The sequence below is a fragment of the Canis lupus genome, chromosome 16 (genome assembly GCF_048164855.1).
Source record: "Canis lupus baileyi chromosome 16, mCanLup2.hap1, whole genome shotgun sequence".
Classification (NCBI taxonomy): domain Eukaryota; kingdom Metazoa; phylum Chordata; class Mammalia; order Carnivora; family Canidae; genus Canis; species Canis lupus.
In genome coordinates this window covers 36,344,857-36,357,732 of record NC_132853.1, presented here as the reverse complement: position 1 = coordinate 36,357,732, position 12,876 = coordinate 36,344,857, and the positions used below count along the sequence as shown (strand labels likewise).

At 51.7% G+C, this 12,876-nt stretch overlaps 1 protein-coding gene and 1 long non-coding RNA gene across 6 annotated transcripts in view; both read right to left on the bottom strand.

Annotated features, from left to right (window-relative positions):
- The window catches only part of LOC140606599 (uncharacterized), a 29,366-nt gene extending 24,764 nt beyond the window's left edge, over nt 1–4,602 (bottom strand). For 4 of the 5 annotated variants that reach the window (XR_012008925.1, XR_012008928.1, XR_012008926.1 and 1 more), the window contains exons 1-2: nt 2,770–3,185; nt 780–918 (exon numbers count right to left, since the gene is read on the bottom strand). This is a non-coding gene — a long non-coding RNA (uncharacterized lncRNA). Of the gene's footprint in view, nt 1–779; nt 919–2,769; nt 3,186–4,235 lie in introns of those variants that run through there. The other variant, XR_012008927.1, reaches the window with a different exon arrangement.
- A 4,949-nt stretch (nt 4,603–9,551) lies between these two features.
- Nucleotides 9,552–12,423, bottom strand: HOXB1 (homeobox B1). Its single transcript, XM_072782199.1, has 2 exons — nt 11,418–12,423; nt 9,552–10,921 (listed from the first exon to the last, which is right to left on the bottom strand). Exons 1-2 carry the CDS (start codon nt 12,004–12,006, stop codon nt 10,593–10,595), a joined length of 918 nt encoding a protein of 305 aa, XP_072638300.1. The 5' UTR covers nt 12,007–12,423; the 3' UTR covers nt 9,552–10,592.
- Between the last annotated feature and the right edge of the window lie 453 nt (nt 12,424–12,876).

The window sequence follows — 12,876 nt, the reverse complement described above, 5'->3', positions numbered from 1 at the left end:
ATTTTTTTTTTCCAAACAGTTTAGGATGTTGAAGAACACAAAGCTGGGGTTGGTAATAGGCACTAACTGGGTGCTATTTTCCTTTTATTTTAGTATCCATCCCTTTGTTCCTCATTATTAAATTCTAGAGATAAACACAAGCTCTTTTTCTTAGTCGAGGCAGGAAGATGCAGATAAAGTCTACTAAACTGTGGGTCCTGACACCCAAATGAAAACCAAGGAAAAAGTCAGCTTTGCAGATGTTCAGTATCCGATGAAGATAATGTAAGAGCTTGGCCATGTTTGGGATTGTTTGTTTTGCTTTGTCTTCATTATTGCTTTCCCTCTGAGTGCTTAGCCACAGGCCACCAAACTTGAAGAGCTGATTAATTTTCTACCTATTTCCTTTTCGTTTCCATTCTGGGAATTCTGGCAAGATAAATTTGACGAATTTTTAGCAAAAGGCCCTCCTCCTTTTCACCTGTATGCGGAGAACCCTTCTGTTTTCCACTCACACTTCTCAGAAGTGCTGCTTTGCACCACTGACAGTCAAAATACAAACTCAGGGGTGCCTGGGTGGCTCAGTGGTTGAGCATCTGCCTTTGGCCCAGGGCGTGATCCCAGGGTCCTGGGACCGAGTCCCACATCGGGCTCCCTGCAGGGAACATGCTTCTTCCTCTGCCTGTGTCTCTGCCTCTCTCTCTCTGCATTTCTCATGAATAAATAAATAAAAATTTTTAAAAATACAAATTCAAAGGAGTGGGAGAGAAAGAGAATGTTTCCACGCAGGTTAACAATACCTGTCTCCCAGGGAGCCCGACTTCTCCAGCTGTTGCAGCCACATCTGTGAAGCTGTGTACTGGATTTTTGATTGAGAACACGAGTAACAGTGCTTGTTTATACATCGGTCTGCAAATGTGGAGGGGACGCCGGGGGACACTGCGGGAATATATCAAGGTGTGGATTTCAATAGGTTTTGAAATGTTCGCACCATAGGTGGGAGCCTGCAAGCATGCAGGCCCTTTCAAAGGCATCTTTGCAATTCCCTCATTTCCAATGCGCCTAAATTACTGAATTTGAATAGCTGAATAGAGACCCCCTGATGGATTCAGCACTTGCTAAACCCCCCCCCCCATCCTCTGGGGTAGACGTTGCCTTTGTGGCTTCAGTCCCTGGGGTAGGATCTCTCCTGCCAAATCCCAAAGGTGGGGATTGAACAGTGAGTTCCGGAAGCTGACGGAGTGTAAATAGGAGAAACTGGAGGTGGTGGAGGGGGAAGGAAGAGTCGGGGCTGAAGAAGAAAGTGGGTTAGCTCTTCCACCACCTACCAGCCTTTGTCTGCTTACATACAGCTGGAAGACTTTTCCCCTAAATAACCTGTTATCCAGATTTTGCCTCTTCAGACTCCCCATCCTAAAAGACAAAAACACCTGGCAGAGCCTGCAGCCAATCCGAAATGGGGAACCAGAGAACCCTGGCAGAAGCCCTGGCCCTTTGCCTTCCTGCAGGTGGCTGCCCAGGAAGTCCCTTCTCTCAGCTTTGTTCCTACCGATCTAGAAACCTAGCCCCAGGTGGAGCAGAGGGTGCAGGGGACCTTTCCTTTTCCTTGACAGTTTTCCTTTTCTTTTAGATTCATTGCTAACTTTTTTATAAATTTTTTTTTAGATTTCTATTTCTTTATTTGACAGAGAAAGAGAGTGAGCACAAGCAAGGGGAGTGGCAGGGAGAGAGAGGGAGAAACAGACTCCCCACGGAGCAGGGAGCCCAATGCAGGACTCAATCCCAGGACCCTGGGATCATGACCTGAGCCGAAGGCAGATGCTTAAACGACTGAGCCACCCAGGTGCCCCTCCTTCCCTTTTCCTGACTTGTCAGGTTCCTGTTTCTGTGATCAGGATCCATGTGTGTAGATCTATGGTAGTAGTAAGCAAAAGGATGTCATCAATTGCCAGCAATTTCCAGCGATGGCAACTGACCAGGCTAGACTGGGTGATGCTCCTGAGGGCTCTTGGAAACTTCCAGCAGGTGGCCATCTCTCGCTATCCCCTTTCAGACTCAACAAGTCCATACACTGCCCTGTGCCAAGTCACCATATTGGCCTTAGAAGAGGAAGACAACCCAGACATTTTTAGAAAAGATGAAAGGAAACCTAGGTCCATTCTTGTGTGGATGACCCTAGATTGTGTGGGGTTGAGTTGGGAGAGGGAGAGGGAAAAGAAAGGCTTATTTGTGACAGGAGCACCTCACCAGGATCTCCTCAGCAAGATCTCCTCACCTGGATCACTCTGCAAAAGGATGGCTGCTCCGTCCCTCTTTTACCCACATTTCTATCAACTTAAACACCCAGGGGTGCCTTGCTGGCTCAGTCTCTAGAGCACGTGACTCTTGATCTTGGGTCGTGAGTAAGTTCAAGCCCTATGTTGGGGGTAGAGATTACTTAAAAAAAAAAAAAAAAAAAAAAAACCTGGGATGCCTGGGAAGCTCATCTGTTGAGCTTCTGCCTTTGGCTCAGGACCTGATCCCGGATTTCCAGGATCAAGTCCCACAATGTGCTCCTTGCATGGAGTCTGCTTCACCTCCCTCTGCCTGTGTCTCTGCCTCTCTTTCTGTCTCTCATGAATAAATAAATAAAGTCTTAAAAAAAAAACAGCTGAGCCTTTAAATCCCTTACATTTCCAGAGTTGAGTATTTTCTTGAGTTTACACCTGCTAACCTAAAGAAGCCTCAAACAAAACCTCTGCGGGTGAGCCCTGGGAACAGACTTGCCCTGAAGCTAGGAAGTCAACTTACTGTCATTTGCCAGAGATAGACACCTTCAACGGACAACGGAGATGGTAGAGGAAGAAAATGCTTCTCGATCCCCCTCCCTACTTTCATTACCTCCATAGTAGTACACTGATGATGATAATACTCTTGGACTAATCAAACATTGGAAACTGGTATCCTTTCAGGACACCAATTTTGGGATGCCCTCCTAGACAGGAGCAGTTAGCTTCAATCTTCATTTACTCTCATAGGGCTCCCTGCATGAAGCCTGCTTCTCTCTCTGCCTATGTCTCTGCATCTCTCTCTGTGTCTCTCATGAATAAATAAATAAAATCTTAAAAAAAAATCTTCACTTACTCCACAAATATTTACTGAGCATCTACTATGTGCCAGACACACAGAAATAGAACAATCAACAAAACAGACAAAATCTCAGCCTTCATGGACCTTACATTCTAGAATATTAGAATGCTAGAATGTTAGATTCTAACATTCTTACATTCTCTAACAGAATGTTAGAGACTGTTTTCATATATGGTTGCTGAGAATTGTGTCACCTCTTTATTGTATGAGCTCTTTTAGTGTCTTTGGAAAAAAAGTGCAGGCTATTACAAGTTTGCAAGTGTCTCTATGATTAAATATAATCTATAATACTAATAACGTGCAGATACATGACCCTTTGCAGCCCTGGATCATCTCCAAGACCCAATAGTTTCATTTTAGTCAATTTCCACTCCTTCTCTCAAAAGAAGGAGAATCATTTGCTGAGTCGTCTCTCCTCTGGGAGGCCCCGACTGCTTGCTGGTCCAACAAGAGTGGAGAGACCAGGGCATGACCCCACGACCGGGGCCCTTCCCCCGCCCTTCTGGCCACAGCAATCCCCTGGACAGCCGGCTCCGCCAGGGCTGGGGGTGGGGGGCTGCTAGCCATTTTAGGGCTGAACTCTCCATGAACCAGGAAGGGAAGGGGCGGCAGCAGAGCAGAGCCAGCAGGAGCAGGCTAGGGAGGCCAGGCTTCTGGGCAAACCTCTCTGGCTGGGTAAATATTGAGCTGCCTCTTCTCCAAGGTGGGGGTTGAAACAGAGCTGTCACACCAGAGTAAACTGAAGGGAGCTTCAGGCCCCTGAGGAGCAGAGTGCACATGCTTTGTGGGACTCCCTCCCTCCTAGGTTCCCTTCCAGGCAGAAAGGGCTGCAAGGCTCAGAATCATCTGGACTCAGGCCAGTGATTTTGAGAGCTTAGAGGAAATGGACTGGGGGTAGGAAGAGAAAGAATGATTTTAATTAGCTCTAACTGGGCCAGTAGACTATATCCAACAGGATGTTTCCCCCACCCCACCCTCCCATCCTCCTATCCCCATTAAGTTTTAACATTCTTTCTTACTTAGGTCTTCTTCTAGCCTCAGATGAAAGGATGAGTCAAGCTGCAGTGGGATAATTCAATTTATATGAAAGACTGGGAAAGCAGGCCCGGAGAGATTAGGTGACTTACCTGAGGACACACAGGAGTCTCCTGATGAGTAAACTTGGGTCCCCTGACTTCTTACAAAATGCTTTCTTCTCTGGAGTATCTGCTCCATCTATTTCCTGATGTGAAGAACAACAGTGGACAGGGGCCAGGAGGCCTTTAAGCCTCTCTCTTCTCCCAAGAAGGGACATAAAATATTTCTCATCTCCAACTCCTGTCCCACCCAGGATTCACTCTATTGTGTAAAGCACTTAGAGAGCCAAGGAAACAGCAAAAGCTGAAGCATCTGGAATATTGTGATTGAGTCATGCAAAAGAGGTCGTTCAAAGAGGATGCCTGGGTGGCTCAGCATTTTGGCGCCTGCCTTTGGCCCAGGGCCCAATCCTGGAGTCCCGGGATGGAGTCCCACATTGGACTCCCTGCATGGAGCCTGCTTCTCTCTCTCTGCCTGTGTCTCTGCCTCTCTCTCTATCTCTCATTAATAAATAAAATACTTTTTTAAAAGGAGGTCATTCAAGGGAGTCCTTAGAGTCAGGACTGAATCATCAGAAAAGAAAAAAGAGGGACGTCTGGGTAGCTCAGTGGTTAGGCGTCTGCCTTTGGCTCAGGGTGTGATTCTGGGGTCCAAGATCGAGTCACACATTGGGCTCCCCACAGGGAGCCTGCTTCTCCCTCTGCCTGTGTCTCTGCCTTTCTCTTTCTGTGTCTTTCATGAATAAATGAATGAAATCTGAAAGAAAGAAAAGAAAGAAAGAAAGAAAGAAAGAAAGAAAGAAAGAAAGAAAGAAAGAAAGAAAGAAAGGAGAAAGAAAGAAAGAAAGAAAGAAAGAAAGAAAGAAAGAGAAAGAAAGAAAGAAAGAAAGAAAGAAAGAAAGAAAGAAAGAGAAAGAAAGAAAGAAAGAAAGGAAGAAAGGAAGGAAGGAAGGAAGGAAGAAGAAAAAAAAGAAAGAAAGAAAGAAAGAGAAGAAAGAAAGAAAGAAAGAAAGAAAGAAAGAAAGAAAGAAAGAAAGAAAGAAAGAAAGAAAGAAAGAAAGAAAACAGAACAGGAAAGAAAAAAGAGAAAAGAAAAATCTGGTACAACACCAAGGGGTGCCAGTCTCATGGACAATAATAAGAATGTGCTCCCAGACTTATGCAATGAGGCTGTCCTGCCAAGAGCATGTCTTATCATGACCCTGTACTGGTATTCTGTGGGACTACCCTGAATCCTTTTGTTCCGAATTATTTTATTCCCTAACAGCAAGTAGCATGGTTATAGTACTAGTTGGGCCTGTGGCTACAGTGCAAGAGGGCCAGGGCTGGAGGTTGTCTGCTTCCATCACGCCAAGACCAAGAACAACTCAGTGTAAGAAAGTAAGAGAAGGGCAGCCCCAGTGGCTCAGTGGTTTAGTGCTGCCATCAGCCCAGGGCAGGATCCTGGAGACCCAGATCCCATGTCGGGCTCCCTGCAGGGAGCCTGCTTCTCCCTCTGCCTGTGTGTCTGCCTCTCTCTGTGTGTCTCTCATGGATAAATAAATAAAATCTTTAAAAAAAAAAAAAGAAAGAAAGAAAGAAAGAAAGAAAGAAAGAAAGAAAGAAAGAAAGAAAGAGAAATGTCTTATGTGAATATATATATGACAGAAAATCTCTACTGAATGCCCTACCAGGCAGGTTCTAAGCAGGTCTCCTATATCTCATTTATTTTTCCACATCTCCCATTTTATATCGGAAGAGATGGAAGCACAGGAGAACTGAGTAACTGGCATAAGCTTACCCAGCCAGTAAGAGGGGACTCACTGACAATTGAGTCACACTTTAGAACCCTTGCCCTACACCACTCTAAGTCAGGAACTCAGCGTGTCTGCCTCCAGAACTACCCGTCCATCCTCCCATGGTAGAGAAGGGAAGAAAGTGCAGGAGGCCCAGATCACTCTTCCCCTCCACAGGTGAGTGCAGAGGCCTGAAGGGAACAAGGGGGCTCCTTCTCAGGCTCAAAGAAGGGAATCCCTTCTGTAGCTCCAAAATCTGCCACTAGTCCCATATGCCTATCAGGGATCAAACAAGCTAGGAGTGCGAGAATCAGAGTGTGTGTGCGCCAAAAAGTCCAGATGTGCCCTGGAATAGATTAGGGACCTATTAGAAGTGGGAGAGGACCTGTCTCCCTTAATAATGAGAATTATGATTATAGCTCAAATTTCTTTATTAGGGATTGTTTCAAGTATTTTACACATATTTTTAAAATATTGTATTTATTTGTCAAAGAGAGAGAGCACACAAGCAGGGGGAGCAGCAGAGGGAGAGGGCAAAGCAGGCTTCTCTCTGAGCAGAGAGCCAGATGCAAGACTCGATCCCAGCACCCCAGGATCATGACCTGAACCAAAGGCAGATGCTTAATTGACTGAGCCACCCAGCTGTCCCAGTATTTTACACATATTAACTAATTTAATCCCAACATCAACCCTAGGAAGATAGGTGCTCTTCCGATTGCCATTTTGTAGGTAGTGAAACTGATCACAGGGAATTAGACAACTTGCCCAAGGCCACCGGGAGGTGATAAGGCAGGATCTGAAGGAGTTGAACCCAGGTATCCTGGATGTTTTCCCAAATCCTCAGTCTTCCTTTCAGGCTCATCTGGATCTGCACCCCTGCCCCCATCTCAGTCCTCCCAAAGATGCCCCCAGCCTCCCCATCCCAATGCCCTTCCAGCAGCCCAGGGCTATGGGTGCAAGGAATGTTCATAACAAAGAAACTAACTTAAAAGTAAGGAGATCTTCAGGGTTTTTTAAATCTCTTTTTCTTGTCTCTCTTGTCCAGGAGATCAAAGGGCCTCACGTTGAGAGAACAAACGCTGAAGAAAAAGGCAAATGAAAGAAGAAAAGTTCACACTTCAGGCTGAGAAACAGATGGTGCAGAGGGTTGGGTGGAGTGGAGGCCCGACTGCCCCCCACCAGAGGGGGAAGGGTGAAGAGATGCTCCTCAGAAACCTTAACAGACTTGCAACCAGCCCTGAGAAGAATTCTCTGAAGACTCAAGGGGAAAAAATTCTCTTAAGATTTTAATTTTCAAAACAGGGGATTCTTCTTGAGATGGTCGTGGTATAAATGGAGGTGTGGGGTGGGAAGGGTTTTCCAGTTCTGTAGAAAATGCATGATCAGATCTCCTGGTGAATATAATTCCCCTCTTCTCCCTCCATGAAAAATCCACTTTTCTGAAAGCCGCAGTAGAATCTCTGAGTGAAGCAGTTTGGCATCTATTCTGGAAAGTTGAACAATGAAAACCATCAACTCAATTCAAGAGCAGCAAAGTGTGTGTGTGTGTGTGTGTGTGTGTGTGTGTGTGTGTGTGTGTGTTTTGCCATCCTCTCCCTGGTCGGGTTAGGATGGGATAGGAAAATGCAACGATCTTTTCTTTCTCCAACTAAATGCCTGCCATGTAGACACATCTGGAGTCTGAGGTTCAAAAAGTGGGATTTAGGAGAGCACAAAGTGGGAAAGAGGGCAAGATTTTGGCATCTAAGGAAATGGGAGATTTGGACTTATTGTGGAGTATTTTGAGCCAGCCCCTCTGTTAACAGAGAATTGATCTGCCCCTCACCCTTCCCTGGGGGAATCTCGTGGCTCCTTCTGCTCTGACCAAAATCAAATGCGCCAGCCTTCCTCCTTCCTCCTGTCCCCTCTATCACGCTTCCCCCAGGACCTGTCAGCCCCAGTCCGAGGCCCAACTCCAACACCCTTGTATTCCTGCCCTAACCACTGCTCCTTCTTCCCTACATGCCTGCCCATTTGCTGGTCCAAAGGTTGGAAGATCCACAAACACCCCAATCAGAAGGCTCCACCGACTTGCAGTAAATGGCTTCAAGCAAAGGGAGTCTTGTTTCCATAGACACTTGCTCTCTCCCCTCTGTCAAGGTGACCCTTTTAGGGAAGCCAACCTTGGTGGCAATTTCAATTCAATGCAGAGAAGCAGTTAATAGATTTTTTTTTCCAAGACAGAGGGCAAGACAGCGGCCTCTGGGAAAGCTAGGCTTTCTCTAGCAAACACGCTTGCCTTCCTCTCCACCTGGGCTGTGCAATTATTGATAACGTTGCCTCTCCTATAATGGCACCGTTTTCATTAGGAAGCAAATGCTGAGCGCTTCCTACCTACACTCTAGTCCTTTTGGCCACCTCCCTTCCTTTTAGGTCAAGAATTAAACAGATGGGGTGGCTAGGAGCCCCCTTGCTGTCGCGCCACCCCCCAACCCCCTCAGCTGTCAGGGCTCGGGGCCTTTGGACTCCCCGGTAACCGGAATCAATAACCGGGTGGGAGCCCGCAGGCCCGTGTCAGCTCGATGGCACCGCGGGGCTAGTGAGCGATGGCGGTTTGTCGGCCGTCGCAGAGCTTCCTGAGCCCCGGCCCCCCGCCTCCGCAGACCAAAGGTTTGTCAGTGGGACCCGCCGGAGACAATAGCTGCCCCCGCGGGCTCGCTGTTGGCTTGTTTGGAAAGCCCAGAGGCACTTGGAGGTAAAAAGGTCAGCGCGGGGATGGGGTCACCCCGGCCCCCTCTGCCCCCCAGGCTCCCAGCATCTCCCGGGCCCTGGGCGGCTCCCTGCCGGGCTCCCGCGCCCTCCCACCCGCCTCGGCCGCCTCCCCGCTGCGGTCCAGCGCCCCGAGCCCGGGACGTTCACCTTGAGCTCGGGGATGGCCCCTTGGCGCGGGTGGGCGTGCCCCCGGGGCCAGAGTCTGCCAGCTACCCTGGCCTCCTGTGTCCCCACGTCCAGGTCCCCGCTTCGGGGAAGGGCGCTGCGCTGCGGGCGGGGTGGAGGGGTAATCTGTGTGCCCGGCTGCACTTTGTCAGGGACCCATCCTCTGACGTTCTCTGAGCAAGAATTGGCGGGACTGGGCACACTGCACACCTTGCCTACCCCACAATCACCCCATCAGCATTTAGGGAGGGCCCACTCTAGGCCAGGCCTGGGGAGAGAGCAGGGGGAGGAGGCAGAGGGCCCTTGCCTTCTCCCACACTTCCTCCTCTTTTTAACACCTTTGCTGTTCTCTCCCAACAAGCTGTCTTCTCTCTTTTCCTGCCTTCCTCTCTCAGGACCCTCTCTGGATTATCCCCCCCACCCCCCATCTTTTTCCCTTCTCTCTTTCCTGGTTCCTCCAGTGATGTAAGGATGGCCACTGTCAGACGTGGAAGCTGGGCTCAGTTCTGCTTAGGACACTCCCAGTAAGTCCTTCTGTTTATCCAGTTGAGTGTTTACAGCTCACATCTCTCCAGCCCAACCAGCATTCACCAACTCTTCCCCCATCTCTCCCCAGGGCTCTTGGAGTATGCAGCCTCCTCTATCCCGGAGGTGGAGGAACAGAAGCAGTCTGGAAGAGGGTAAAACACAGACTTTATTGAAATGAGGTAGCTAGAGGTACAGAGAGAACCCGGTTTGCTTGGGGCTCTGGTTTCCAGAAACTCCGGTGGCACCTCCACTGTTGCTAAGGTTCAGAGAAATGTTTGCTGCTGCTAGCTCTCACTGCACCTGGGCCTCCCTAGGATGCCTCAGGGGTAGAGGTGGATGGAGTTGGGGAGGAGGGTCCTGGGTTTTCCAGGAGGCAATAAATAGGGGAGGAACTGGTGGGGGCGTGCCTGCGCCTTCCTGGTAGAGGCTTGCTGAGGGCAGGCCTCGAATGACAACAACGTTCCAGAAGTCTCCAGAGTACCAAGTTCCAAAACACTTTGGTGGCTTAGAGATGAGGTTGCTGGTGGGAGGAGGCAGGTCTCAGAAAACAACCTCTGGAGGCTGCGTTAGTGCAATACAACCGTGCGGGGAGGGAGTTAATAAGGTTAAATGGGGCGGAGGGTGTTGGGGGGCTTTTTGGTCTGTCACAAGGCAGCTGGTGCTATTGTAAGGTCTGTGGTGACTGCAGAGATTGAGCATCGATAATATGCCTGCACCCAGAAGCCTCCCCCAAGAGAAATTTCAAGGCCTTCCCAGTGTCTTGGCCTAGAAGGGGGGAGTTAGGGTCTGAACGCAGGAGAAGAGTCCTCGAGACTCAAAGGCACTGAACTGAACACGCGGAAGTCGGCAGGGAGAGGAGAATTGGGGAGGAGGAGGCTTTGCTCCTACCTCCCCTTCCAGGTGCTGAGCCCCAGATGAAAGGCGGAAGGAAGCCCCTCCCTCCAAAGCTGACAGGTTCCTTGTCTCCCTGCCTCTGGTCCTGTAGTGTCCCCAGCCAGCAACACCCCACCCGCACCTAACAGGGAAGAAGTGGTTCCCCGCTCCCCCCACAGGCAGCTGTAAGCCTGCGCGCCGGCCTTGGCGAGGGTCGCCCGGGACACTACTGCCGAGGCCTGGTTAGGGAGGGCGGAGGAGAGGGCTGGCCCGGGGCGCTCCGGGGCCGCGGAGCCCCGACGGTAGGAGGTTTCATTCAGGAGGTGATGGAGCTGGGCGAGGCCTCCGGGGAGGTGCACGTCGACTGGTCGGAGGCGTCTCCGGCCGCCTCCTGGGGACAGCCCGGCGGGGCTGGGGGCACCCGGCCTCCCTCGCGCTCACGCTTCTTCTGCTTCATGCGCCGGTTCTGGAACCAAATCTTGACCTGCGTCTCGTTGAGCTCCAGGGTGGCGGCGATCTCCACCCTCCGGGCCCGGCTCAGATACTTGTTGAAATGGAACTCCTTCTCCAGCTCCGTCAGCTGCCTCGTGGTGAAGTTGGTGCGCAGCCCGCCAGGCGCGCCCAGGCCGGGCTCCGACACCTTCGCTGGGGGCGGGGCGGGAGAAAGGGCCACGTCAGTCCCCTCACCTCCTTCTCCTTCCCCTCTCCTCCTCCGGGGCCGGCTCGGCACCCCCACCCCCCACCCACCCCCAGCACACACATGCTCTGTCCAGCTTCGGCTCCCCACGGGTCCCTGGATCGCCCGACACCCCCAAGGTGACCTCCAAACTCAGACGGACCTCCCCCAACAAGTCCGTACCCCCCCTCCCGTCCTCCCCCAACCAGGTCCTGGGTCTGGGTGGGGCGCATGGATGAGCAAGCGGTGGCGGGAGGTGGTGGAGACTCACCCTTAAGGGTAACCGGGCACTCGCTGGGTGGGGAAACCCCAACCGACCTGCGCCTGGGCGGGGTGCTCTTACCTGCCTCGACCAGGGCCGCTCTACCTGTCCTGCCAGCCCAGGCCCGGGACCCCTCACTGCACGAGCAGCAGAGCTGCTTTGGGCCCCGCCCGGAGAGGAGGTAGGCCACGCCTGATTCATACCTGTCTTGGGTGGGTTCCTCTTAACCTTCATCCAGTCGAAGGTCCGGGCCGTGGGGGTGCTGGGTTCTGACGGGCAGGGCGACTCCTTGTCCTCGGAGAGGAGATCAGCATAGGCCGACGCGAAGCTCGCCGCCTGCTCGCTCCCGAAAGGGGGCTGCGGGGGCGGAGGGTAGGGCCCGGGGGCCGCTCCACCGGTTCCGTAGCCGTCGGACAAGCCCCCTAGCTGGGCCCCATAGCTCGAAGGATGATAATAGCCTCCATCTCCTTCCGGCTGGCCCAGAGGATAGTACTGAGAGGGCCCATAGCTGGGGCTGCAGGCGGCCGGGGCATACCCCGAGGTCGCGGAGCTGGGGAAGGGCACCCCGAGCGCCGAGGGCGGCTGCTGGGCGGGATAGCCTGAGTTCTGCTGGAGCGCGGGGCTGGGCAGTCCCCCACCATAGCGGGTCTCGCCTGCGTAACTGTCAACAGCCGGAGCGGAGCTGGGGGGGAAGGAGGTAGGGGCGCTGTGGGCGCTGTGGGCGCTGTAAGCGCTGGGTCCCCGGTTACAGAGTGGGTACTCTAGGAAGGAGTTCATCCTATTATAGTCCATGCGTGGAGGCCGCAGGAGGGTCGGCCCGTTTGGGGGAGACACCCTCTTGCCCTACAACCTTTCGGCAGTATGTCACAGCGCTGAAGCTTGCATCCATGGCCTGGCCCAGCTCGCCTGGGCCAGGGCTCCCCCAGGAAGGGGGTAGGGAGTGGGGGTGGAGGGGCGCATGTGATCTCTCCCAGGCCAATGGGCGCAGCGGGCCAGAGTTTGGCAGCCCCAGCGCCCATCCATCACCCCCCAAGCATTAGCATGACAAAGACACTTCAATCACCCGCAGCCCATCCATCTGAGAGCGACGTGGAAGCGTCAAAAACATCTTTCTTCAAAGACTTTTGGAAAGAAGGGACCAGAGGGAGAGGGGGTAAAAGTTAGAGGAATATTCAAGACTTTCCTCCCCTCCCAACCCCCAAGGCCTTCAATAGGCTCCCGGGTTATTAGATTTGGACAAATTCAACCCAGCTGCCCTTCACTCTTCCCACCCCCAAAGGAGCTTTCCTCCACCCGAAGACTGTAGATGGGAAATTGAGCCCCCTTACTTTGCCCCAAACGCCCACCGCTGGTCTCTTTCTCCCCATTTATCTTGGGGCGATGAGGATGGGACAGCAGGGGAAGGCATGTTATTCTTGGGCCAAATGGATAACTGTGAAGGAAGAGGGTGCAAAACACCCAAGGATGGGGCAGGGTCTAGAGTCTAGAGGAAAAATTCATTAACTGAGTGGTGGGAAATGCATTTAAGGGAACAAGGCAGGACGACAGAAATGTGGAGAGGAGGATGAGAAACGCCCCACTTCTCTTTCCACCTCTCCGCATAAATGCTCTCTCCTCATTCACACATCCATTTCTCTCCCTCAGCCTCACTTTATATTCTCT

What these genes read in the sequence shown, in the direction of transcription:
- HOXB1 (XM_072782199.1), bottom strand. Translation starts at nt 12,006, where the DNA reads ATGGACTATAATAGGATGAACTCCTTCCTAGAGTACCCACTCTGTAAC. An exon ending in GAGGAACCCACCCAAGACAG is followed by an intron (nt 10,922 to 11,417) that starts GTATGAATCAGG and finishes CCCCGCCCCCAG; the next exon opens with CGAAGGTGTCGGAGCCCGGC.